This window comes from Nyctibius grandis, chromosome Z (genome assembly GCF_013368605.1).
Source record: "Nyctibius grandis isolate bNycGra1 chromosome Z, bNycGra1.pri, whole genome shotgun sequence".
Classification (NCBI taxonomy): Eukaryota; Metazoa; Chordata; class Aves; order Nyctibiiformes; family Nyctibiidae; genus Nyctibius; species Nyctibius grandis.
The window spans coordinates 13,940,517-13,967,039 of NC_090695.1; the positions used below are offsets into that span (position 1 = coordinate 13,940,517).

At 37.7% G+C, this 26,523-nt stretch overlaps 1 protein-coding gene across 1 annotated transcript in view; it reads right to left on the reverse strand.

Annotated features, from left to right (window-relative positions):
- The window catches only part of OXCT1 (3-oxoacid CoA-transferase 1), a 92,283-nt gene that overhangs the window by 40,146 nt on the left and 25,614 nt on the right, over nucleotides 1-26,523 (reverse strand). The window contains exons 7-11 of the mRNA XM_068422653.1: nucleotides 22,850-22,910; nucleotides 4,491-4,598; nucleotides 1,544-1,655; nucleotides 962-1,056; nucleotides 523-571 (exon numbers count right to left, since the gene is read on the reverse strand). Coding sequence (XP_068278754.1) covers nucleotides 523-571; nucleotides 962-1,056; nucleotides 1,544-1,655; nucleotides 4,491-4,598; nucleotides 22,850-22,910 — 425 coding nt within the window. The remainder of the gene's footprint in view (nucleotides 1-522; nucleotides 572-961; nucleotides 1,057-1,543; nucleotides 1,656-4,490; nucleotides 4,599-22,849; nucleotides 22,911-26,523) is intronic.

Here is a 26,523-nt window from a genome sequence, read left to right on the forward strand (position 1 = left end):
CTTCCAGTGTGTCAGGTCCCCTTTGGCGAGCTCATTCCCCCTGCCCTGGCTACCATACCCTCTGCAAATGCAAATGAGTTGCATTCCTGGCAACTTGCTAGCCAGGAATAAGCCAAGCCATTATACACAGGACGTTTTAAAACATGTCCCAAACACAAATCACTGAAAACCATTTTCTAGAAGACACAAGGTGAAAAGTAGCCGGAAAACAATCCATATTCGCATATAGGCTTCACAAAACAATCTCACTTCTGAAAAGGAAGATTTGACCCTTTACTGCCTGGCCTGGAAGAGAGTTTCCTTCAGTAGCTATTAAAATGCATCAAAGCATAGGCTCTCTAACTAGAATACTCAATATCTCCATTAATCAAAACCAACCTTCCCTTAAAAGAAGACAAATACATTAATATTTATAAGTAAATAAAACAGGAGTCTGGGTTCAAATACTGAATCAAAAGAAAATTTTTAGCTTAACAATGAATAATCATTTTCCACAAATTAAATTTATTTCAAAGACTTTACCTGCATTAATCAGGTCTGGATCTACTTCATTTTCAAGTGGATAAGGACCCTGACAACAACACAGACATATGTCAGCTTTATATTAAAATACCTTCGAGATATAATTCATAACTCCTTTATTATTTCTAATGCTTATTACTGAAAACAGATCATCACAGACATGCATTTTTTTTATCTTTAGCAGAACAACATCCCTGATCATACAAGCTAACTACATAACATGTACATCAACTAACATATCAGGACTGCTGGACATATTGTTAGAGGCTGTCAGAATTACTCAATAACAATGAAGTGGGGGGTTTGTGTGGTTTGTATTTTGAATATATTTGATCATGATTTTTAGTAAAATTATCATGAAGTTGGGGGTGGGTGAGGAGTTAAACCCAGCCACTACAAGGTAAGTACACTGCAATAAGTGACCAAGGTATATTCTTACCAAACCCAGGACTCCATTTTCACTCTGTAAGTGAACAGTTATGTCTGGACTGATGAAGTTACTGGCCAGCAGTGGGATTCCAATTCCCAGATTAGCTGAAGAGAACTGGTTAAGGCACAAGCAGGAACACACTTATTGCAAACTAGTAAATTAAAAAAAGTTACCATTGTACTATGATTGGATTAGAACTGTTCTCGTCATGAACACATTCATTTTTAGTTAGATGCCTCATATTTGTGATGAATTTTGCCATTTGGACTGCCTAATTGCATTCTGTCAAATGCTTTACATGATAAAAAACCTACAGTGCAAGTAAGCTTCATTTCCAATCTGTGTCACTTTTTCAAGAAATTCTTGCAAAACATTCAACTGCTAACAGACTCTCCAGATACCCCTGGATAAAATCTCCAGGTACCCTATGTCTTAACATCCCGTCTGTTTCAATAGGGTGTTAATAAAATGAGAGAATCCCAGACTCTGGAAAAGATAATGAGCGTGGTAATTAACCTGTCTTAAACAAAACAGCTGTGGTTGTTATTCTAGTGAATCATCACTTTAACCTATAGCACAGCTGAAGGATACCATACATGCCATCCTCAAACTCCAAAGCAGCCCGTCTGATGATCCTCTCCCTCACATTGTCTTCTTGTTTTTGTTTGGCTTTTGAGTCTTCAGGCTTTCGGATTGATAAGCGCTGCAAAAGAAGAAGTAATCATACGTAAAGATTAGAATCCAGATTCTTGCTTCTCAAGACACAGAAGCCTGATTTGTGATTGCACTGAGATACCTGGTCTAAGAATAACGTTATTTATCTATCTTCTACAAAAAATGACCTTTTATTCTACCAGTTCAAGCTTATCTAAGCCAATGGAGTCATCAAATATCCCCAATGATAGCCTTAGAGCAATATGTTATTTGTCTGTATTGCCAAGGCTGAGAGAGTACGTGATACATCGACAACTGGTTAAGAAGGCACCAAGCATTACTGCAAATACTAGCAAGTCTGAGATTCATTACCCCAGAGATACCTAAATAGATTTGTTAAATGTCACCCTAAAATACAAATACTGCTCTCTTTCTGCATTCATTCAATTCGATGGTGCTATTCTAGATTTATATCCATGAGACAGACAAATGCCAGTCATCTAAAGATACTAGGAGCTAAGCAACTAAATTTTCAAACATAAATCTGTATAATCTTGCATAAATCTGCCTGAAGTTGTTTCCCAAGATTTCCTGGCCTTAAGTTGATGCTTTCTAAATCATATGCAGGTGAAAATGCCATGACATTCAAGAAGTCTGTAAGACCATTTTTGTTAACTATTGTTTACATAGATTATGTTCTTTGCACGTCTCTCCCATGCATATAAAACTGCCCTGGGCAACATCATGTCCTGCAGCCCCTATGTTTTCACGTCCTCTCCTACTTCAGGCCATAATGAACACATCAGGCAAAATTATCCTCTCTTCCTTTTCATCACCACAAAAGAACATTTGCAGTGTGTTTTTTCCCCATGTTGGAAGTCACTTTCCTCTTAGGCAATCAGAAACAGTTGGTATCGATCCTCTCGAATTTCCCAGCAACTTCCTTTTTATGCCTTGGCTATTTTCCCTAGAATTGCTTCACTTGCAAGTTATGGAAAAAGTAAGAATAATCACAGAGGGTTTTTCTGCAGCAAAGAGAAGGTTGGATAGAAGGTATGACTTGAACTAGAGGGACCACGTCTGAGCCAAATTAGGCAGGAACTGCTATTTAAAGCCAGTAAGAATTATGACAGACTAGCTTCTTTTTATTCTCTTTATTCCTCATCCCTCCTCTTACCACTTGTCATACTCAACGCTTTCATATGCACAGCCACTTCCTTCATATATAACCTTTTATCTGCCATTTCCTTCCTACACTTCTATTAATGAGAGGTGCCACTGCCAGAATTACAAAATCACACAAACGAAATTAATCTCTGTTACAACTTTGTTGTGCAGTTTATAGTAGCTTCCCCCCACCGCCAATTTCCTTCTTTTCTTAAGCATATAGGGAAGGGGGCAGTTGACTAGGTAGGTGTATTCACTTATGCAGCCAGACCAAAGAAAATCAGGCATTTGAATGAAGGTATTCCCTAGTCAGAGAGTCACCTCTTCATCCACTGCCAAACTGCAATAAGAGCAGCAGTTTAACAAATGCAGAATGGATTTCTCTCAGAATCACAGAATCACAGAATCAATCAAGTTGGAAGAGACCTCTGGGATCATCGAGTCCAACCATTGTCCTGACACCACCATGTCAACTAGACCATGGGCACTAAGTGCCATGTCCAGTCTTTTCTTAAACACATCTCATGAAAGGTAAAAGCTTTTCTGTGAGATACTGCATCCATTCAGAAGAAGGAAACAGGCCATTAATTGCAGTCAAACACAAAATGCCCAGAGAAAGAAAAAAAAAAACCCACAACAGGTTTGACACATTTGTTTCCAGTCAAATATTCAACAACATGCAATACTCTTTTGCAGAATGAACAGATGGAAGGGGAAAAAAAGCTTTTTAACCTTAACATTCATAAAAGAGTTTACTCAGAGAAAAGGCCTTGTATGACTTTCTAGGACTTTGTGACTTGATTTTAATAATAAAAGTTTAATTATTACAGTTCCTTTCTGCACTTTTTTTTCCCCAAGATGTTTTTTTCCTTGTGTCATGTATCTCCCCCTCCACCAGTTCTACTGATGACATTTTGAATAATTCCCACCTCCAGAGTAGGTGGGACAGGAGAAATACAGAATTGTACACAGGAGAAATACAGAATTTTCAATTGCACTTTAAGAGCACTGTCACATCACCAAAATGAATATAGGGACATAGCTTGAGCGAGGCAAAGCCACAGAAACAAAGAACAACAATTACGTAACCATCATTTTCATGGATGTTTTCAGAGATGGCATATTATTGCTGCAATTTTTAATAGTTATTGACATCTTTTATTCAGACGAGAAATGCCACTGGCTAAAAAAGGTCCTGATTAGACAAAAGTAAAGAAAGGTTCCAGGACCTTTGCAATGTAATGTAATTCAATACACAGCACAAAGTGGGTGGAGACTGGCCGTACACGCCCATGCCAAAAGCTCTCTGGTAGAAACTAAAGTATCTCAGTGTCAAAGTCAGCTCTTATTCTAGGTGTTCCCCTTGTTGTGTCTACTGAAAGTGAACTGAGAGAACGAAGGAGAATGAAGTAGTATTTTCCACCAAATTTTCAACTGTGTTAAAGCCATCCAGGACTACAAGCAGTTGCTCTAAATTATTCAGGGACTGAAGAGAGAGAAGCTAAGGTATAAGAAACAAGGCTCAATTCTCCGGCCCCCCACCTAACTACTAACAACCTAAGTACCTACCTAAGCTCCAGTACTTAGCAAAACTTGACAAGTGTTTCTCACACTATTTTCTCCATGCTAAGACTTAGTGGCTAGAGTAAAAACTCTGTAAATTCTAAAATACACCCTAAGCTGAAATATGTTGTGACCAAGAAGTTCAGCTACTTACTTCAATTCTCTTCTCAAACTTCTCTCCTTGTATCAGACGATCAACATAGATTTTGGGAACATGAATGTCTTCTGGGGCAAATGCTCCTATATCAACAATTTCTTCCACCTACAGAGAGAAAAGGGAAAGTGAAAATATTTAGAAAAAAGTATTCAATGAGAGATTTTATTAGCAATGAAGTTTCAAATAATAAATACACACAGGATCAAATAAAGAAAACTAAGGAATGGGACAAAATAGCTATACCCTTTAAAATAGGCTATTTTAGATCCTTATCTTTCCTCTTCTTTCAAAGGATATTTCTACACACAAACTGAAAGTAGTTTATGTTTTAACAGCCCAGTTTCTACAACCACCTTGAAGAAACATACCATGTCCAGTTATGTCAGAGTTGTTTGTACCTACAAATAATTTCTATCCAAACAGAAGGGAACAATATGCTGGTAACAAAATGTGAGAGTACAAAGTAGAACTATGAATGTTAAGGATACAAACACAGAAGCTGGCTTGAAGGTTCTCCGTAGTGTACTCAAAAATAAAATCGAAAACATTTGAACCGTAACAACTGATTGCAAGAAAGATGTGAAGATCTAGAAGTCTCTATAGTTAGTGAAACAGAGATTCAGCACAAAATCGCACTGATCCACACGTATTACATTTGAAATATCTCCTATTTGGAGCACCACAAACAACAGGGTTTTCCTTCCTTCTACGTCTGAGTTCAGGATGGTCTATCTGGACACCCTGCTATGGCCAGATGCCTGCAGCACAGACCCTCAGCCATATTTGGTGCTTTCCCTGAAAAGTCAAGGGCCAGAGAGCACATCTCACTCTACCACAAAACAGACACTACTGTTAGGGCTGTACCTGCATCCAACCACAGAGAAAACGTGTAACGTTAAAAAAACACGTCAAAGATAACATCTGAAGCAATCTGCTCAAAAAGAAATTAAATAAGTTTCCAAACTGCTTTATCACCAGGAACTAGTTAAACTCTCAGGAATGTCCAAAGTCTAAGAACCCCAAAACAAGACCCAGGGTATGACATATCAGTAGGGGTACATCACTTACCAGCCATCATCAGTGATGCAACATTAAAGAGCTTAAAATTCAATTTGACATCCTACTGTTACTGCACAATGTGATCAATAGTAAAATCTACAGTACATCTGATAGACAATTACCCTCCTACTGTGCCTTGCAGTGTGACAATAAACAAACAAACAAATCCACCCTAAAAGCAGCAGAGGGAGAGGAAAAATTAACAAACTAAAGACCACAGGATCAGTTTCAGATGATCCCTTAAAAAAGCCCTGCGGTAAACACTCATGAAGAGGCAAGTTGTGAAATCTGTAAGGCAAAGGTGGAAAGGAAGAGGCAGTAACAGCCACAGCAAGACCAACCTCAGTGTTTACGGAGACAGATCCAGAAAGTCCTCACCCATAAGATAAGGAGAGACAATCAAATCAATATTTTAAAAATTCAGACTACTGTATGCACAAAAAGACCGTGCAATCGCATCCATGCTCTACCTCACTTGAAGTTTATTATTTTATACATTAATTTCAAAATTAATATGGAGACCAAGTCAAACACAGGGTAAAATGAAAAAATCCTGAAGCACACAGCTAAAGCACACTGCAGCCTCGGTGCAGTGACTACTATCAGAACATGCTCAAAAGGGAGGAGAAGCAGGAGACTGTTCAATGAAGTCATATGCAAGCAGATGATCTGCTACCATCAGAATTCCCAAACTTACCTTTTCTAATTAAATTTGTCTTCAATTATCAGGTGGAAAATTAGGCTTGGAGAATACTAATTGCTACTGATTTGAACTTTCTCATAAAAGAACTACATTTATTTGCTGCAGTAGCTGAGATTATAAAACCAAAATCTTTACTGGCACAATTCAATGAACTTCAACAGAATTATGCTGTCAGAAAACCTGACACACTGTATCTCTCCCCCCACAGAATACACAGAATAAATAATTCATCAAACAATAAATTGTTGGATTTTGTTATTAGTCACCCCATTCCCTTAATTGGTTAGTATTTTATGTCTTTGGAAACAGCAGTCAGCATGACAGCTTTTCCTCACAAGGACCATCAACATACTTATTTATTATTTCCATATATTATCCTAAATGAACATAACACAGACCACTTGTCTTTTGTCCCAGGGATTTCAAATGAGCCTCAGGATCCCTGCAGACTGGAACACCTTTGTGTTCACCAGCACTACCCCACTATTCTTACTGATGTTTCGTAATTTCCATGTTCTACCATTATGTGAAATAAGCACCAAATGTAATTAAAATCAAGTATGTTAAAATATCCATATGGCAATAAAATGGAATTTTGAGAAGGGATTAAAAATTTGCATGTAATATCTGAAAGAATACATATCAACCAGTTCTGCAAGTGAAATCCATCAGCATGTTTATATGAAAAAGAAAGAATTCGCACAGGGGAAGTACAAATGTCATCTGATTGCTTCAACTCTCTCTCCCCACTCTGCTCACAGGGAACTAGATGATACTCCAGCTAAGACACTATAGATGGGCTGCCAGCAGCTTCCATCGGTACTGCCCGCACTGCTACCACAGATGAAGCTGTGCCAATGAAAGTGAAACCAGGAAATCTGATGGCTATGGGAATCAGCAGCTTAACTTTCTGTGACCACTGCTAGACATAACCCAAGCATCTTTCTAGATAATGAATGATAATGCAAAAATAAATAGTTCCATAGCTGGGTATATTCACTTCACTTTCAGGTTTCATATTCCTTTATGAGTCTTTTCTGTAACACATCCACAGCCTAAGCCTCGATGAGACATGCAGGAGAGCATTCCCATTAATAATTGAAAAGATGTGTGTGAGTTTTCTTCCTGTTCTGCTCTTTATCTATCCTTCTGTTCTCTCTTCTCTCTACTTACCTTGCCTCAGGCTTTATTTTGTCTTGTACAGAAGAATCCCTATAAACATCAAAAATCATTACACAGCATCCCACCCAAGAGACAAAAAGTCTGGCAAAGCATAAAGAGGGAACTACTCAGGGCAGACCACCTCCTGCACTTTTTAAAATTCACAAATCAAAATACTCTGGTACCATTTAGATTGCCTTCATCACATGTGTTCCTGTTAAATCTTAACTTCATCAATGTGCTAGAACATAGAAAATGTTTACATCTTTGCTACACAGGTAAAGCTAAAGAGTAACTTCAAGAGACCATATGGGCTGAGTTCCCTCTTCTGGGAAGGCTCTCATGCATGACTCAAAAATCCTTTCATTGTTTCAGGAGTTTCACAGTATTGGTTTTCTTCCTGGGTATAAATGTTCTTGCAAATCTTGTCTGATTGCTGACAATGGGAGCAGAATGAATGAATTAAATCATTTCTGAATACTGGTTTATCTGCAAGTACATCCAGAACATAAAAGCTGTTCTCCTCTATGATTCACAAGAGCCTTCTGCCATTCCTTTTGGTATAAGCACTCATAGAATCAATGGTCATTTGTTTCACAATATCACTTCCTTCTGTAATTTACATCTACTTTTCCCTTTTTAAAGTAGTTTGATTTATTTTTGCTTATTGAATTTCAGCTACCTTTGTACAGTTTTATCTCAGAATTTCTGAAGGCTTCCGGAGGGAGAAAGGGAACCTCCAAGGTTATGGACTTCCAGTAAGAAAGATAAAGAACTCTGGTTCTTGACCAAAAATTGGCAAGGAAATTACAATGACACAACTATTCATGCAATACTTGAAAACAAAAAGCCCTTTCCTTTGAATATGTACCTTTTAACCTATTTCTGCAGCCTTATTGGGTCCTTTATGATACATTAATTGTTTTCAGCTGTTTTAGTTTTAAATCTCAGTTTTCATAAAACTAAGCTGTAACCAGAAATGACAATATAATTCCTTATTATGGGGAAAAAATCTAAAATGTGCACGTGTGGGTTGGTGAGAGAGAAAGAGACTAGGGCAGAGAGAGCACTTAACAAAACCTATGCATTTTTAAGTAGCTTATTTTTACACTGGCTTTATTAAATCTCTCTTATAAGTATCTTAATTAACCTTCAAACTGAAATAATAAAAATACCCAGCAGAACATAAGTAGAATAAAAGTTTACAACTGGTCAAACATCCAAAACAACAGAAGAATGAAATCAAATTTAGCCCCTTAAATGCTGAAGACAAACTCATTAGAGCACTTCTTCAGTTCACTACTGGAAGAGTCAGGATGTCACTGTGCAATTCATTGGAACGTTTATAAAATCATAAGAAGTTAAAAAAAACCTTAAAAAACACAGTAAGGGCTATGAGGAAAAGTTGTATGTGTCTGGTTCACTCAAGATCACAGAAACTGTGACTAACCATTTCTCACGGCTAATGACAAACAAGAAAAAAAAAGTCTTTATTTTAATTGTTTAGACTGAATCTCACAAAAAGCTTTGATATTGTAAAACAGTGGAATACACTCTGAACACAGGCCAGTGGAAATTAAGAACACACTATACAAAATTATACAGCAAAGAGCAAAGCACGTTAATATTTACTCAGTTCTGCCTGCATGCAGGGAGATGAAACAGAGGATCTTCTGAGTTTAGTTCTGTCTTTTTCTGACTCTAAGATCAGCCAGACCATGAAATTTCTACTCCTGCCAAACTCCTATGGTAATAAAATAACAGTCAATAGCCATCCTGAAGAAGAGAGTTTTACAACAACTTTAAAAAGCAAGCAACTACCAAGTAGTCTGATAAAGGCACATCTTGGCCAATAAACACCATATTACGCTCACATCAGACTTGGAATAAATGTCTTCATAAGCATACTGAGGGGCAACGGAACAGTAAAAGTCTGTAAAGTTCAGATTTATTAGAGAACCTTTAGCCAAATGAGACTTATCTGGGTCACACTGAAGGTCCCTTATAGTCCAGTAACCCTTCTTCTTAGCAAAGAACAGGAGCTTAAAAGACATAGTACTTCTGGTTATATTCTCCCAGCTTCTAGCAATGTGCAGTTTAAGGACATCCTCAGTCAGAGATGGGACATAGACCACATTGCTTCATAGCTTCTGATGGACCGTGAACTTGTCTAACAGTTTTCTTGGAACCCAAAAGACTCTACCATTGCATTTCTACAATTCAACTAGTATGAAAAACATTTCTCATTATCTCTTGTAATTTCACTGTATGCTTCCTTCTCTCTGCAATACAGGAATAGCAACTATTCTTTCTTTGCCTGTTCCATACCAATGAAGATCCTATGTACCTTTATATTTTTTACTTGTTCCTAGAAGACTGTTATCCTCTGTGAACACCACAGAGAAAGACAGTGAGGTGTGTTGCCAGTATGTCATATCTGATCATCAGGGAAGCAAAGCTGACATAAATCTCCTAGGTTTGTCGCCAGGTTTTTTGTCATGTGGCTACAGATCCTCCTAAGTTAGGAGCCCCTGCTAGATCATACTCATTTCACCTTTGTTCCTTCTGTTCTAAATCTCCCAATTACCTCCACTTCTAGTTGCCCCAGGCTTAATCTCGTCTCTCACACTTCTATTCACCTGCTGCCTCTTTCCTCCAACTGCCCCTTTCCGTTCCATGTATTTAACCTCTTCATCCATGCTGTACTGCTGACAGCAAAGAAGAAAAGAGACTGCACTAAATTACCTGCTCTAGGTGCTCACGCATAGCAGTTCTGGGATAACAACTGCAAAGAAAAGAGGAAGCATACTTGATTATCTGCAAAAGCTATCTGTATGTAAAGCTGTGTGCATGAAAGAATATGAAAAATTTAACCACCAGCCTCTGAAAGAAGTTCTACCATATACATAGAACTACACTTCTTCAGAAATTTTTCAGCTAGTCACATTTTAGCACAGCCAGGATATACAACATTCTGAAGTTTCAAGAACACATTCAGAGTCAGAAGATACTGAATTTTCTCTAAGGAATAATCCTAAGAAAATAAATTCTCAAAACAACGTATTTTCACCTTTTTTTTTTTATAACTGGGCCGTTTTACCCAAAATAAAAACTCACTTAGGCAGACTCACTTAAACCACAATATAAGTGATTTTATAAGAGAGTAGTTACTTCAACAATAAATGCCTGCTATCAACCGTGCCTATAAATATGTACTGTAAAAATGTGTTCTGTATGTATAAAGAAAAAGTTGCAGATTTTTCCCCCAGATGTTCGCTAAGTAGATAATGAAGAAAAAAGAAAAGTCTGCTAGCTATTATTGGTTACTGAAGTTACTCCATTAAATTGATGGAATTGCTTGTTTGACAATTTGCACAAGTAGGTCTATATAATTCTGTATGCATCAAAAAGCAGAAGTGATAAATGACAGCTGTTTTCTTGCCTCTTTAAATTCATTCATTTGGGTTTTACACTGTTTTTCTACTGTAGAACTACCTAAATTAAAAGTATGACAGATGATTACTTCAAGATCCAGCAATCTACCAGTCCCAGTATTGCCAACCAACCCAGCCTCTTGCAGCAGGCACACCCAAGGAGTGATTCCTTCCTAAACCCTTCTTAAAATCTGGTTGTTTTGATGTAAGCCTTCAATGAACTCATGCTGGTTGTGATCATGTTTTGTGTCTGTGCGTTCTTGATGAAACGAGGTGATTTCATAGTGCTCAGTGCTTATTTTTACTATAATCAAGAGGATGATAACAGTGACAACAAAAACAGGAACATAAATACATTCTTACCATTTGGTTATAAAGTGTCCAATTTGTATTCAGCATCTAAGTTCTTACCACAAAGTAAAACTTAACCATCCACATGGAATACATATAAAATTGCCTTCTCAGATCTAGAAATGGCAATTTTGGAAAATATTTTTTTAGATTACATTATGTAATTATTTTTCAATCAAATAATTAAAATAATGGGAGAAGAGCCAGAATAAAACAAAAAACCCCACAATCGGTGAACATCATAGTCTTCATTTGTTAAGGGCTAGCTAATGGCAAAAGAACCTGCTTAACCTGTACGAGGTACCTCTGCTGAACAAGGTAACTGACACATCCCAAATCCGTCCACTACAGAACAGAACAGATGCTAACAATATAAACTCTACTGGAAGGATATCATTTAACATTTCTGCAAACAAAATGAACGTTGCTTTAAATACATTATTCCTGTACTTCATTGCTTATTTTCAAAATACATTAGATTGAAAGCCTTTGAACTGATTAGAAAGTAAAAATAAGTAACTGACATTTTTTATTAAAATTATTCACATATTATCAAGAAGAATCAAAACCTAAAAAAAAATCAGCTTTAATCTCAACAAAAGATTTTATTTTCTTACTCATATCGGAGAAATGACAAATGAAAAGAGACTGAAAGAGATCTCATCTCCTACGCATTCAAAGAAATGTAAGTTACAGGTCAGGAGATAATATAAGCATTACTTTCAAATTGAACTGATTAGAATTCAAGTACTGAAGGAAGAGGTAGAAAAGTAATGAAAAAAAATTTTTTTTTAAAAAAAACAGCTACTTAATTGCACCATCCAAGAAGGAATTTTTTGTATTTTCCAAGTTATGCAAGTCCAACTAAACTACCCTCAAATTCAAGGTATACCTCTAAGGGTCAGACCAGAGCATGCTAAGCAGGAGACATACAGGAAGGTAATCAGGGTAAAACAACATATTAGCAGGTATTTTGTAACAAATTGCATTGCTAGTTCTCTCTGGTAAGAAAAAGAAACCCCCCAGGTATTTCACTACAGGCAACAAAAAGACACATCATCTCAAAATGGCACTTTACGTGCACACTCCTATTAGTTATCCTTCTTATTTCAAACATTCATTATAGAGAGTGGTAGATTACAAAGATTTCTGAAGACTACTTTACATGCTACCGTTTTCTTTCTCAACGAGGGATCCATGCAGTCCATGTTGCCTTGAAAATCATAGCAGATATCCCAAAACCCCAAAATATTCAAGATCAATAGAACCTTTCTGCAGCAGAGTATTTTTCAAGGAAAGGACTGGAAGAAAGAAAACAGCTGATGGTAGTATGTCATGCAGCTTAGACACTTTCAACAGATTAATCAGAAACCACAGGAATGTGAGTATCAAGAGATTGTAAGTAATAAATTTTAAGAAAAATAAAACTTTTCTTACATTTAATCATTATCTTTCCTGAAAGCTGCCTGGAAAGGAGAGCACTAGACATGCATGGAAACAAAAAACAAGAATAAAGTGCTTCACAGAACCAAAAATATCATTTGACGCTGAAGGTGACAGAAACGAGTCAAATCTTTCCTTCACACCATAAAAATAGAAGTATTTGCTTATCACAGTCTAATGAGAAAATTCTGATTTCTTTCCCTCCAGCAACGGTGAAAAATTGTCTTTAGTGCAACTGGTATTCAAAGTCATAACAAGTATGACCTCTCATCTCCTGTTCATACCAGGTTTTCTATTCTGTCTCTGTATTTATTAAGCTGGCAGAATAACCACTGAAGCACATCAAGCCAATACCAATTGGCTTAAAATTCCCAGTAGAACTTTTATGCAACTTATTTAAACTGGTTTTTATACAAACTATTTGTTTGGTTTTCTAACCCTTCCCTCCCCAGCCCCCTCAAAACAGAAATACATTAATGATAGGTGTCTTTGCTGTCTCTGATTCCTCTGAATTGTTGAAAGAAAAATTCAGCACTCTCCTAAACCTTCACATTCATTCAGCAATTTTTGTTCTTCTTGTGTCTGAAAGTCTAGACGATGTCTTAAAGTAGGTGGTTGGGTGGCCAACTTCATATAAGTCATCTGGTTCTCCCCTTTCCCATAAGCCTTCTGGCAGACATCTAAATCTGATACATTTGGTTAGCATATGTTCAACCTTGATGGAATCTGATGGAATGCATCACAAACAGCATTTCTATTTGTATGATGGCTCAATTTAGTCCCTTAAATCTGGAGTTTCTTAAAATCGCAAATTAGTTCTAATTTTGAGTAAACGAAGTACATCTACCATCACATTTCTGTAAAATTTAAGATCAAAACCATGTAAAAATAGCTTTTCTCAATGCATGAATAACAGGAGAAACTGAGTGCATACATAGCTCAGGAAAATCAAGGGGTAGTCTACTTCGGTGTGCTCAGGGGGACAGGAGTCTTTTCTAATTGCTGGTGGCAAAGGCAAATACAAAGCACATAACCCCTCCAAATGCCTTACAGGAAGTGACCAAATACCACAGTATCAAGAATGTGCTGCTGCCCAAGCTAGGAAGCCTATTTCTCATCTTTTGTAACCAGATGTTACAAAACCTACAAGACTTTTCAAAATACACAATTAAAAAAACCAAACCAAAACAAACAAAAAAAACCCCACAACAGCCCAAAGCAACAGAAACAAAGGTGTATAAGGACTTGCCTAATTCACTTAAAAGAACAAGGGAGAACCATTAGACACCAGTATAACTTCCATCAGCCTGGAATTCAAATAGACAAAATTTTAGCATAAAATTGCAAGTGTCTATTTTGAAGGTACTGGGGGAAAAAAATTGGTACCTGAAACTATTTTAATTGAGAAATTTAGTTTACTTAAAAACTAGTTGCTAGATGCATTTGTACCTTCATCTGCAGCTCGTGATGCTCAGAGTGTTTGAGAAATTCAGCACTTTGAGAGCCTGGGGAGCACAAGTGCTCCTTAGTGCATTGCTTACACAGCCAACTGGCTACATACCTCCCCTGTTTTAATCAGGAATATGTCCCAGCTCTTCTCTTTGCTTTCCCCCACTTCCTTCAACAAGAAAAAAAAAAGGATATAATAAATTTTACTTACTCCAAAGGTTAACAAAAAAGAGAAATGTGCCTGTTCTTCTAAAATAAAAAAAACCCAAAACATCTGTTTAAATATGAAATTGTTTTAAGTGCAGGTTTTCTATAAAGCAATTTAACAGAGTTTTGGAAAAAAATGAAAGACAGGCAACTTTCAAATAAACACCAGGAAACTGTTTTGAAGACAGAAATAGAAAACTACTCTGTGTTCCTCTTGCACTCTTTTACCATCTTCTGCAGCCTGAAAAATCAGCATGACTTGAAGTCAAGACAGTCTTGATATCTCAGTCCTTTACTTGTCTTTAAATCCTCACTGAATAATTCTATTCTATAGCATTTGCAGGGAAGGATTCTGCAAGCGAAGACTAAAATATGAGCTACTGATTCAAATGATTACTCCAAAATTCTCACTGCAGCAATAGTTATAAGGCTGCAGCTTTTCAAATCTCATTATTCTGACCACCTGAAAAAATGCATTTGCTTTATGTCAGTAGACAATTACTCACATTGTGAACCTTCTGTAAGATTTTCAGTTTGAATGTCAAATCTTTCTCATTTTGTACTAGAAATCTCCATCAGGGCTATTTATAGTGCAGAAAACAACTTGTTGCTTTAAGACACATAAATAAAACTATATATGCATAAAAATCCCTTGAATAATGCCTAAAACTCTCTCTGCACCATCTTTTAAATTATATAATCATGTGTGACTTAAAATACAAAGACTGATAAATCATTGATTGATTGATTAACGCATCTTATACACAAAGCAGGGCATAAGAATTATCATTAATTTATTGTACATATTAGTACATACAATGAAAAGTTAAATCTAGAGTACTTTAAATCCTATTAATTTTCAAATTCTAATGATACAGGACATAAGTACTGTTAATGAAATATACTTCAAATGCACAGTGTATCAGGCTTTGTACAAATTGTTATGAAAAAACCCTATATTTAGCTTTAGGAGCAAACAGAGGCTTTCTATCAGTTTCCCCAGCAGACTGACTTCCTGGCAATCTGCAGTATCTACTGATCAACCATGGACTTGCTTTAGCTTGTTCTTTTTGAATGTCAGATTTGTTCTTAACATATGTGACAAGGATAAAAGGGTTTTTTTCTAGTGAAGATTATATTCACATCTGCAATGAACTTCTGAAGCTGAAAGCTGAGAAAGTTTATGATACTCATCCAAGAAAGTATCAATTTAGAAAGAAACAAAATACAAGAGACAGATGAAAGAAAAACAAATTCAAATCTTCCAGCACAATGTTGTGTGTAGGTAAAACTATGTGAACAGCAGTTAGCAACAATTTGATCTGCTCTAAGTTTTAACCACTTAATATTCAGTACTCCAGCAATGAAGTGCCAAATCTGAACCCACATAATTAGAGGTTATATATAAAAGAAAAGCAACCATAGAGGGAAAAAAAAAAACCACATAGCTAAATTAACTATTAGAGAAGTTTATTCCCCTGAAAATGCACACACAGAAGCAAGGAATCAAATAAATGAAGGGAAATAAAAACAACAAAAGAGCATTCAAGTCTAGGAGTGGGCTTCTTTTTGGCAAACTAAAATTACTGTGGCAATTGTGTGCAAATGTTTCTAGGAGCTGCTTTTCCAAATCAGTATGTAGTCTCTGGATTTCAATTCCAATCCTTCTCTGACTTGTTCTTTAACCTTCTGTGACTGGCGCCATAATCGCCACCAAACTGCTTTTTAACATTGCTAAATACCGAAGCAGAAAAGGCATACAACACTTCACCCTTCTTTGTACTCTGCATTGGCAATTTTACTGTCTTCATTGATCAGTGAAGTATCAACGTCCTTGGTCTCCCAACCCACTATGTATGTACTCTTAGAAGGATTTCTTGCTACTTTCAAGTCTTCTTTATTTTGTACTGGGCTGGAGATTTCTGAGTTTGCTCCTATGTGCTTAAGCATTTTTGATTGTTTGGGTTTTGTAATGCTTAGCCTCAGACACATGACCTTCATCTCACTTTCTATCATTTTTCTATGTTTGAGATGCAGTGATTGTGACCAAAGTCAAACTCCTACTGCTCTTCCAAAGCTTTCTCCATGCTGGAAAAGTTTATTCTCAAGCTCTTAACACAGTCTTTCCCTAACTTCATTTCTTCTTAGCTACACCTCCCAGAAGCCTTCATCTACCAAGTCTCTGAGATCACAAAAGCAGTCTTCCTAAGAGGCATTCCTGATATTTTGTCATTTTCCCTTCTATGCTTTCTAAGGACCATGAGCTTGCATTTAATAGTTACTCTCCCACAAGTGTTCACTCAAATCTTTCATCTAAGGTTCCTTTGGGAAAGGATATTGTAATGTCTATACTCTACAACTAGGTTATCAAAATTAAGATCCACAAGCATCTCTGATTCAGGATTTAGCCAAAATCTAGGCATCTAAATCCAATCAATGCAGTCAAAAGCCCTGACTAACTACCTAGATGTTTAAGATGCAAAGACTTCCATGCTTATACTAATAATATATATTTGTACATATAACATACATATTCTGTATACATTGTACTAACATATTATGTCAACTAGAATTCTACTGTCACTTGTGCCAAAAGCTGCTGGTTAAGGTAGCAGGACTAAGCAGCTAAGTGTCCATCCTATGCCAAACAGGATTCTCAAACAAAACATTCCCCCACTGCAGATCCCTGGGACACCCCCTCAGCAACCATCCCGTAAGTGCACATAGAGTCATCACTGTGCAATTGAACAGTATCAAAAAAGGCTATTGAAACACAACAGCTCAGTGGTTACAGCGTTTGCACAGAAGGATCTCAATTCTGTATCCTTCTTGGCCTCAAATCATGATCTGTGATTTCCCAGAAACACATCCTAATGCAAAGTCTGTGCCCATTCCAAACCCAGAACCGCTTCCTGTACCGGGGTTCAGTTTCACGTTCCATGGCTAGTGCATCCAGGTAAGGAAAAAGATTCTTTTAGATTATTTTTCCACTTCAAAATAGTACTTACAGGCTTTTTACAGTAAACTGTCACTGTGCAAAAACCTTGAAGAATTCCTCAGAACAGAGCTATGCTTCTAAGGAAAGTTTTGCCATTCTTAAAGCACTTCGAAATACAGACACCAAAAAAGAGGTTAATTTTCCAGTTTCCTCAATAAAACACAATGCCATGATTTAGCACAGATAACAGGATACAAATAGCTTATTTCAGTCTGCTTCTGTCCCTTAGTGCAGCACAGTTCATTGTACCTGACATAATGGCGCTCACTGACGTGGCTGTGTTGTTACTAGGCAACCAGAGATAAAATGCAGGGTTTAATGACTTTTATTTAATGCATTCTTATGAGAAAGCACACTCTCTTTTTTCCTCCCTTGATATTATTTGAGGTGGAAATGCTGTTTACACAGGAAGATATATTTAGCCATCCTCTGCAATTTGAACAAGACAATTATTCAAACTGGATATTCAAACAGCCAGTCAATAAATATTTCCAAACATATTGACTACTACCACTATCAAACACATCATGCCAGCAGCTGAGATCTCAAACCATTTCACCGGGGACAAGTATTCAGTACGTCTCACAGCAGCAAATAACAATGGCAAGAGAACAGACAACAGCTTAGGGACGTTTGGGGCTGTTAATGGATGTTCATGTACTCCTCCATGGCAGAGAGCAAAAGGCCAAGCCTGTATCACCCTTCATCTCTCCCGTGGTGTCATGACACCCATACCTGGCATGGTCACACCATATTTTTTCCTGTGGCTTTGGGTTGCCTCAGATTCTCTCCAAAAAAGAGCCGTCATCTCCCGTGGGGCTCTGCTCACAGGAGCCTCTACAGCAAGATGCACATCTTAGGAAGCATCCTAATATCACAGCCCTTGCCCTAGCAGTCTAGGCACACATCCAGGAGGCCTCCTGGTAACTCCCAGCTGCTACACATTTCAATTCCCATCACACAATTCAACAGATCTGTTCAGGGGCCTGACAGCAGTGCCACCTGCTGAATTCAGAAGAGATGTCCTTCATTCAACAGAGAGTGTCGGAAATGTTACCACATATATAAGACCACACAAGCCCCCAATTTTCTTCACATGCCAAGCCCTTCCTCTGCACCTTTGCAAGGGCTGGTGGCTCATATATAACCTGTGACCCCTCAGTTCCTTTTAGATCGGCTGATTTCCTGACTCTCCCATCTTTACAACAGTACCAGAAAAGTGCTTATAGATCTGAAAATCAACTGAAAGCCTCAGGCTGGGTGTATGTGTGAGGGCTCAGGTCCAAACAAAGCTACAGCTCCTGCAAGTTCTGCAAGATGAAGTGAGAAGATGAATAACTTTTTTTAAATGCAACACTGTAGAAGAACTAAAAAACAAATAAACTCTTGCATCATTTTGCTTTCACATATAGATAAAGCCAAACTAACTAATGCTGCCAATATTGGATTATTTAACATTTTTCTCTGCAAATGTTACCTTCCAAATAACAGGAATCATGCAATTCAGTTGAAAACTTCTTTCTGACCCTTTATACTAGTCATCTTTAAATTAAAGTAGAAATTCCACTGGACTCAGTGCTGTTGGATCTTTACAGACAGTCATCTGTGCCTCAGCATACATCCTTATTATCCTGCATGTTAACAGGTTCTACTTCCTGTAACTTAGATAAACAAAAGAAATGCATGTAATGGTCCAAAATATTTGTGCAGATGAGCAAACACTTCTTGCATTTCATTAGAAGTTTACAATCAATGTACTTCTGATCCCCAAAATGGTATTGAGCAGCTACTTCTGATCCTTTCCCTAGTCAAAAAAAAAAGGCTGAGGGTCACACACTTTCAATAACTCTCCACTGTGTGCCACAGACCTACCTGGTACTGGTGCAGCCTGACTTCCTCTTCCTTCAGAAGCCTCTCTACGCACAGCCAGCCTCGCTCCTCACAACATGGGAGAGCTTTTAAGCAAGCGATAGCTATCAGTTTGTGGGTTTGTGCAGTGGGGTTTTTTCATCTCTACTCTTATCCTCCTCATCTGCAAATGCTGCCAAGTTCTCCCACCTCTGAATTGTTACAAAAATTGTCTGTCTGTACTTCAGCTAAGAGAGTGTAAAATGCTACACGGATTTCATCTAGAGAACAGGAGCTTTTATACAGTAAAGAAAAAAGTGCCTTTTACTGTGTATACATGTCAGGAGATTTCACAGCTCCTCAGGTTAACTTAGAAGGACAGGTTAACAAATGCAATTGATTCCCAGTGCACTTCCCACTTTCACCAAGTTCACAGATACCTTGAGATTGGATTTCCAGTAGTTTATATTTCCGTTGGTATAGATATTACTATGCCAAGTGCCATTCCATATTTTTATCAATGATCAGAAACTAGAATAAATCTGGGGAAAGACTGGTGAAACAATAAATCCTAAGAAGGAAGTGGCAGTGCCAGACAGAACAGGTAAACTGGGTCTATTCAAACATAACATGTTTCATAAGAAAACACAAAAGTTAGACACCTATAATCAAGAAATACCTGCCATACTTAGAGAATGCATGTTGGAAAACACTGATTACACTTTTCCTGAAGTATGCCAGAAATGGATCAGCAAAGTGTAAGCAATTAACGCTGTAGGATCCCCTGTATAATGATCAGCAAAGAGTACAGGTATGCAAACAAGAAAGCAGCAGGACCAGAGTAACTCTGCTTTTCAGGTTACATTAGTGGCAGCAGTGTTACAATGCTGAAGACACTCCAATTGGTCACATTTGTAAAGTTTCATAAAAAAAAAACAGACTGAGAAGGAGATGGACATAAAAAGGATTGGAGAGATGAAGAAAATGGTTTACAGTTAGAATCATTAAGACCTCAATCTGTTCATCATATTAACAGCACTGAGAAGTCGCTCAGTGGGAAGAAAATGCCAGCTTCAGAAAGGTTTTTAATCTAGCAGAAGAGAGTAAAAGCACTGGATGGAACCTAAAGCCAAACTAATTACAGTAAAAAGACATATTTATACCAGTGAGGGTGATTAACTACTGGAATAAGCACAAAGAGAAGGATGGGTTTTCCATCTCTTGTTTTGTTTGCATCAAGGCAGGACAACTTTCTGATTAAACCTGTCTTCCAAAATTCAAGTTATACTCCCACTGAATGTATTTACTGAGCTTAATAGTGACGTAAGTGAATGGCCTAGCACCCATCCTTCTAACGTAAAACTTAACAAATGAAGTTCCGTTCCTGAAAAAGAGATTGCTTCTAAAGGACTGGATAAAACTAGATATATACAAATAAGCACAAAAGATAAATAAATAACCCATCAGAGCAGCTACAAGGAACAACAACTCTCCTTCTCTGTGTAGTTACAGCATTCATTTTAAAAAAAATTTCAGCACCTCAAAAATCAGAAACACAGAGGGATATGCCTCTAATATTTGCTAGTTACCTGCCTCAGCTTGGTGCTTCGTGCTAGACAAGCAGATGTTGGCAGCCGAAGTCTGGCTGTATAACAGGTACAAAGCTCCACGTTCAAACTCAGGATGGGAGCGGCAGACTGAGAAACTACAATCCTGCAAATCCCAATTAATCACTGCATGACTCTGAAGACAAAACCTGTAGCTAGTTCGATGGCAAGGAGCAGGGATGTCTTCAAATCTCTACTTCTAGGACTGTCTGCTTAAATTACATTGAATGGTCAGTGGGTGAAAAGCAGAAACAGAGCTGGGAACAGACAGGAGAATTCAGAAATCCATGCTGCCAAGGGAGTATCCAAATTACCACCTTACACAAACTTTTTTCTTCTCCCTGGAAGTGGGACTGAGAATTTCACCCTTCAGCCTTGAACACTGTTAACTAAGGAGTCAGGCAAAACTCTTTTCAGTTGCCTCAGTTCCCTAGTCATTAGCTCTAGACAGCTGCAGGCTGACAATGCTCAGTACTGAGGATGTACTAGATGCCATATTGAGATATCTCATTCTGATTCCCTAGGTTTGAACCCTTAAATCCAAACACAACATTCTGAATTCCATTTTGGAAAAAAGACACTTAAAAGTTAAGCCAATGAGGCATTGCATTTGGCTCAAAATATCTATTTGTCCTAAATCTCTGGTTACGTCTCTTCACCCATTAATTTGTCCATAAAAAAATGGAGTTGTAAAGTAATATTAATGTGCTATCTTGCAATAAGCTTGTCAGTTTTTAAATGGTATTGAAAATGCAACAAGACTCATGGTGGACACAGTTCACAGCAGATCTACTAAAGACTGGGAAGTAGAATTATAGCAAGAAGGATGTCGCATAATTACTGCTCAGTGACAAGAAAATTCTACCCTATCATATGTGGATAGAAGAGCAGACAGACCGAACGAGATGGAATGTAGGTGGAAGGCTTTAAGCTACTTCAATTCTCTAAACGCCAGACAACAAAGTATGAAGGGCAAGTGACTAGAAGGAAAGGGAATGATGAAAGATTCATTTCATTTTCAAATGGAAAAATATTTCAATCTTTACTGAAAACAAACTGTGAAAATTCATGTACTGTTGCTGAATTGTCACTGTAAGCTGTGTGACAAATTCTATGGGTTTTTTTGCCACAGTTCTGTAAAACACAAGGAAATAACTCACGTTCCCAAATGTATTATCCAGAGATGTTTATATAACAAACATATTTTCCAGATAAGATTTTACAAAAAAAAACCAAAACAAAACCCAACCCCCAAACAAAAAGACATAACAAAATAAAAACCCTGAAGAAACACAAGCCTCTTCCATTTAGAATTTACTAGAAATAGTCTAGAAGAGTTTGTCTTGATCTTACTGTCAAGCGATATCTAGCTTTTATTATGCATATAGAAAAACTTACCAGAGAGTGAAGAAAAAGCTAATAGAGCAGTCTATCTTTTAGATATTGCTATACCTTAGCAACTCTCCCGTCACCAATATATTTCCAGTGTAGGTTGCTCCATGTGTTTAAACATTATCGCTTTAGACAACAAGTGAAAAAGGACAAAAAGACTGGAAGAAAATTCTAGATCATCTAGTCCATCCTCTTTCTCAAGGCATAACCAAATGTCTGTATCTCATTCTGGACTGATATTTATGTAATTTATTAAATTTTAGAGACCGCAACTGTGATAGCTATATGATTTGCCCAATTTATGTTGTTACATGCTTACCCTTACTAGGAAGTTTTGCATAAGGTCTTATGTGAATCTCCTCAAGCACAGACTAAGCCTACTGTTTCTTCTTTCATCTACATATTATTTTAATTAACAAATATGAAGGCTGTTGCCATGTTTCCATTTCAAAGGCTGATCACAGCGAACACTAAGTCCTGGCCAGGATCAGATAAACAGTAATAAACTGAGGAACTATGGTGAACTAATCACTAAAACAGAGGATAGGAATAGGCAATCCAAGGAGACAGGTTAGACCACTGTCCCTGGTATGAAATCCTCCAATGAGGCACGAAAAGGAGAACTCTGTCCCCAGAACACCATGCAAAACAAAGGGGTTTGTGGACTACAGGGATATAGGGCTTACTATGTTTCAATTCCCTACCTCTACCACAGTTGTCTTGGCAGCTTTGCACATAGGTTGGTTGAAGTTTCTTGCAGTTTTCCTGTGAACGAAAAGAAAACAAATAAATATTAAAAGTTGTAATAGTACGAGGAAACACTTTTCAGAGATAAGCTACTACAAGTATCTCTGTAATGTAAGTCACAAATCTTTTCACCAAATAGCTGGAGGACTAATAAAAAAATAGGAGGGAGGAAAAAGTATTATGATATTGTGTGAGATGCATATGAAATTAAATCTTATTTTGCTACATTAGAAAATATTTTTACAGCTCCTTTGACTTTTAATTAGTACATTTTTTAATTGAAATTGGGTATGCTACTGATATCTTCATTTATTAGATACAAGAGCAATGGCAATCTGGGCTTTGTACAATGTACCTTCCTATTATTTCACTGCACAAAGAATGAAATTGATCTCCACAGGGGGGCCAGAACAGGGCCTAATAACCTCTCAAGTCTTACATATGCTTCATAATTCAGACTAGGACTTGGGATAGCACTTTGCAGAGTAGTAAATTTAATCCAATTCTCTTGATCAAAAAAGCTGTGCCAGTTTTGGCAGTCACTGCAAGATTCTGGCATTTGTCCCAGGTATTCCCATGAAGCATTTCTGTAACAAGGAAAAAGAACTTTAGGGAATAAAAGTAACACATGACCTGTATAACCGTGCTGGGGTCTGCACCAAGATCCTAGCAGGCAAAAGGAAAATCAAGTGACCTGTGTCAGCTCCTCTCTGTATTTTTCAGAAAGCAAACAAAGCTGTGTGGCATAATATTTAAGAAAAATTATGCATAGTTTAGTGGGGTTCCACTGATAGCTTCTCAGCATATTGCTCTTTTAAAAAGTAGAATTCTTGAAAATTTTTCACCAAAATGCATGAAACTAGGGTTCAAAACAAGTCAAAACCTCCCTTTCCCCCTTTCACAGATGCATTTTTTTTTCTGACCATCCTTAATTCCCAATGCCTTCTCCTCCTTTCTTCACCCTTTTGCGCTATGAGCACACCCAGTGCTATAACCATGCTGAACTTCGGAATGCTGCTGCCACCTCGTGGCTCTGGGGGAGGTAGGGAATTGAAATGGCCAGGTCCTGAGACTACCATGCAGTTTTAACAGGATTTCTACTGCAGAGACCTACGAATCAAAGCTATAACCAAAGGCACATATCTTGGGGAAATCATGTTTTATTGGCAATACACAGCAGCTGTGAAGCCTCTAACAGAGGCTACAGAAGGGACAATATCTTTTGTCCATGGGTCTCCGCTGTGGCTGTCTGAACACAAAAGGATGTAAGAAGCAGAAACCATTTAAAAAAAAAAAACAAAACTTGAATTTATATTCTTCTCTTAGTGCATGAATACAATACTAGCTAGTAGTGATTTACGTAAAACTACCCTAAACTAGGTAGAATAGAAAATGAGAAGAGAAATAGAGTTACAAAAGCTGAATTAAAATAGCAGAGGAATGGATACAGATGGGGGAAGGATTACGTGGAAACAAAAGAGTTCTGTATTTCATGCCAAGCAACTACTTCTGTGAGCCAAAGACTTTCTCAAGATCATAGTGGCTGGTCTGCCAGTAAAAGAAACTGATATAAAATTATTTTTACATAGGGGAAAAAGTCACAAGAAAACATTTCAGTGTCAAATCAAGAAGAGTTAAGGGGCTTGATTCTGACCCTATTTATAAAAGCTTATGCAATTTAGAATCTTCTTGGGTTAGTAAAGTTGTTTCAGAAGAAGCAGCCTTTTACAAGATCAAAGACCTTATTTCTGAAGAACACATCATCCAGAAGAAAAAAAAAACAGAAACACCGTACTTATTTTCCAACATAGAATAGGGTTCAGGTTTTTTGAATATGAAATCCAGAAACTAGCTAGCCAAGTTTGCCTTTTTATTTAAGATAGCTTTCCAGATATCTACACTTAGCAACGTCTACAAAGTCCATTGTTCCAGTGACGGATTCCTAAACTGACCCAAAGGCATGGCAACAGCTTTTCTCCCAAAGGCAAAGATAGCAAACAAGTTCATAGTAGACTAAACCAACGAACTGCATCCACTGTGTATCTAATGGTGCAGAGATGAAGTGACACCTCAGATACGAGCTGAATTTACGTATTGAAGAACGACTTGAAGCATGAAGACATAACCTGACGTGACTGTCTGTGAGAGCAGGGGCCCTGACACGGGTTATGCCTTCAACGCCTCTGCTCCTTTGTCAAGCGTGTACTTTCATAGGCACCAAACCACGTCTCCACTTGCAAAGTGGAAGTATATTGGGCTAGAACAACTCCAAAGCAGAATGGTACCAGATGAAGAGGGAGGGGAGTCAAAGGAGGTAGAATATCCAGAAAAGCAGTGGCGCTTCCTGCTTCTGTCCCTAACAAGTAAAGCTCCAAGGGAGCTTAAGACCTGGAGACAGTCTGTTCTGCTAAGTAGAACTAGTACCTGCACCAGACTAACAAAGCGAAATGCCCATATACGCATCCTTTCAGATAGCACAAGAACTAGGTGGGATTGTTTCATTATGTTTGAGGGAGTCTTGGATTATTTGTCCTCGTAATGGTGCACTGTACCTAAGAATTGTTATCTACTGGGCCAGACACTGGTCTTGTTAGGCAAATGCCATGGTGCAGAATAGTCCACTCAGCATAAAGACGCCTGGAAGGAAAGCAGCCACAGCATGCTGTATGGAACAAAAGAGCTAGGGGACATGAAGTATCATGTAGAAAATCATGTTTAAAAATTGCTTTCTAAAGGAGCTGGTGCCATTCCAGATCCCCAAGAAAACAGTATAGCTTCATGTATGAGAACAAACAAAAAAACTCATGCTGGTCTGTGGTCGAAATAAGTCTACCTAAAGTACCTCCTTTAGATTTAAAAAAGCTCTTAGCTTGAGGGTGATTAACAGTTTGGCAGACACTTACTCCATTCCTATTGGCTCCACAGATACCAGAGTCATGCGAAACACACTATAAATAGTACCACACTGCTGCGAAAGCCGTGGCAGATGTGAATAAACACAGAGCCTATGTCTATCGAGGCACATAAAAAAAGTATGGAAGGGTCCCACTGGCACTGAATACATGCTCAGTATGTAGCACAATGTCAAAAATACATTTTCCATTTCATCCTGCAGATCACAGAAATATTGCTGTTATATTCTAGCCATCTATTACAATTTCCTCCGCTGCTGTCTCCCACAGGCTATGAGATGAGCCTACGTTCCTCTGTTGTAGGCCATGAGGTAATCTGTGTCTCATCCAAAACCAGAATGGGTCACTGCTTATTATGAGCAAATTCTTTTAAGCTAGAAATACTCTACACGGAATAAGACACTGGATGATGATGTTTCCATCTTTGATTAGTTACACTTGAAAGAGGGAGTAAAGATTTTTAGGTCTCCACTCCAGATGGAAGTAGTATCTGGTATCAACTGTATTATGTGAATGTCAGAGATATATGAAGACTTCTGAAAGGAACAGGAGAGAGAGGGAAAGGCATAAAGAGACCACAGGACATAAAGGAAGAAGGGGGAAAAGGGAGAATGCAACCTGTCTGTTTCTGTGGAGAATCAAATAATTTTTCAGAGGTAAGTAAGCATCAGTAGACAGGCATGGGGTGAAAGCACAGACAGTAGAGCCTCAAGATCAAA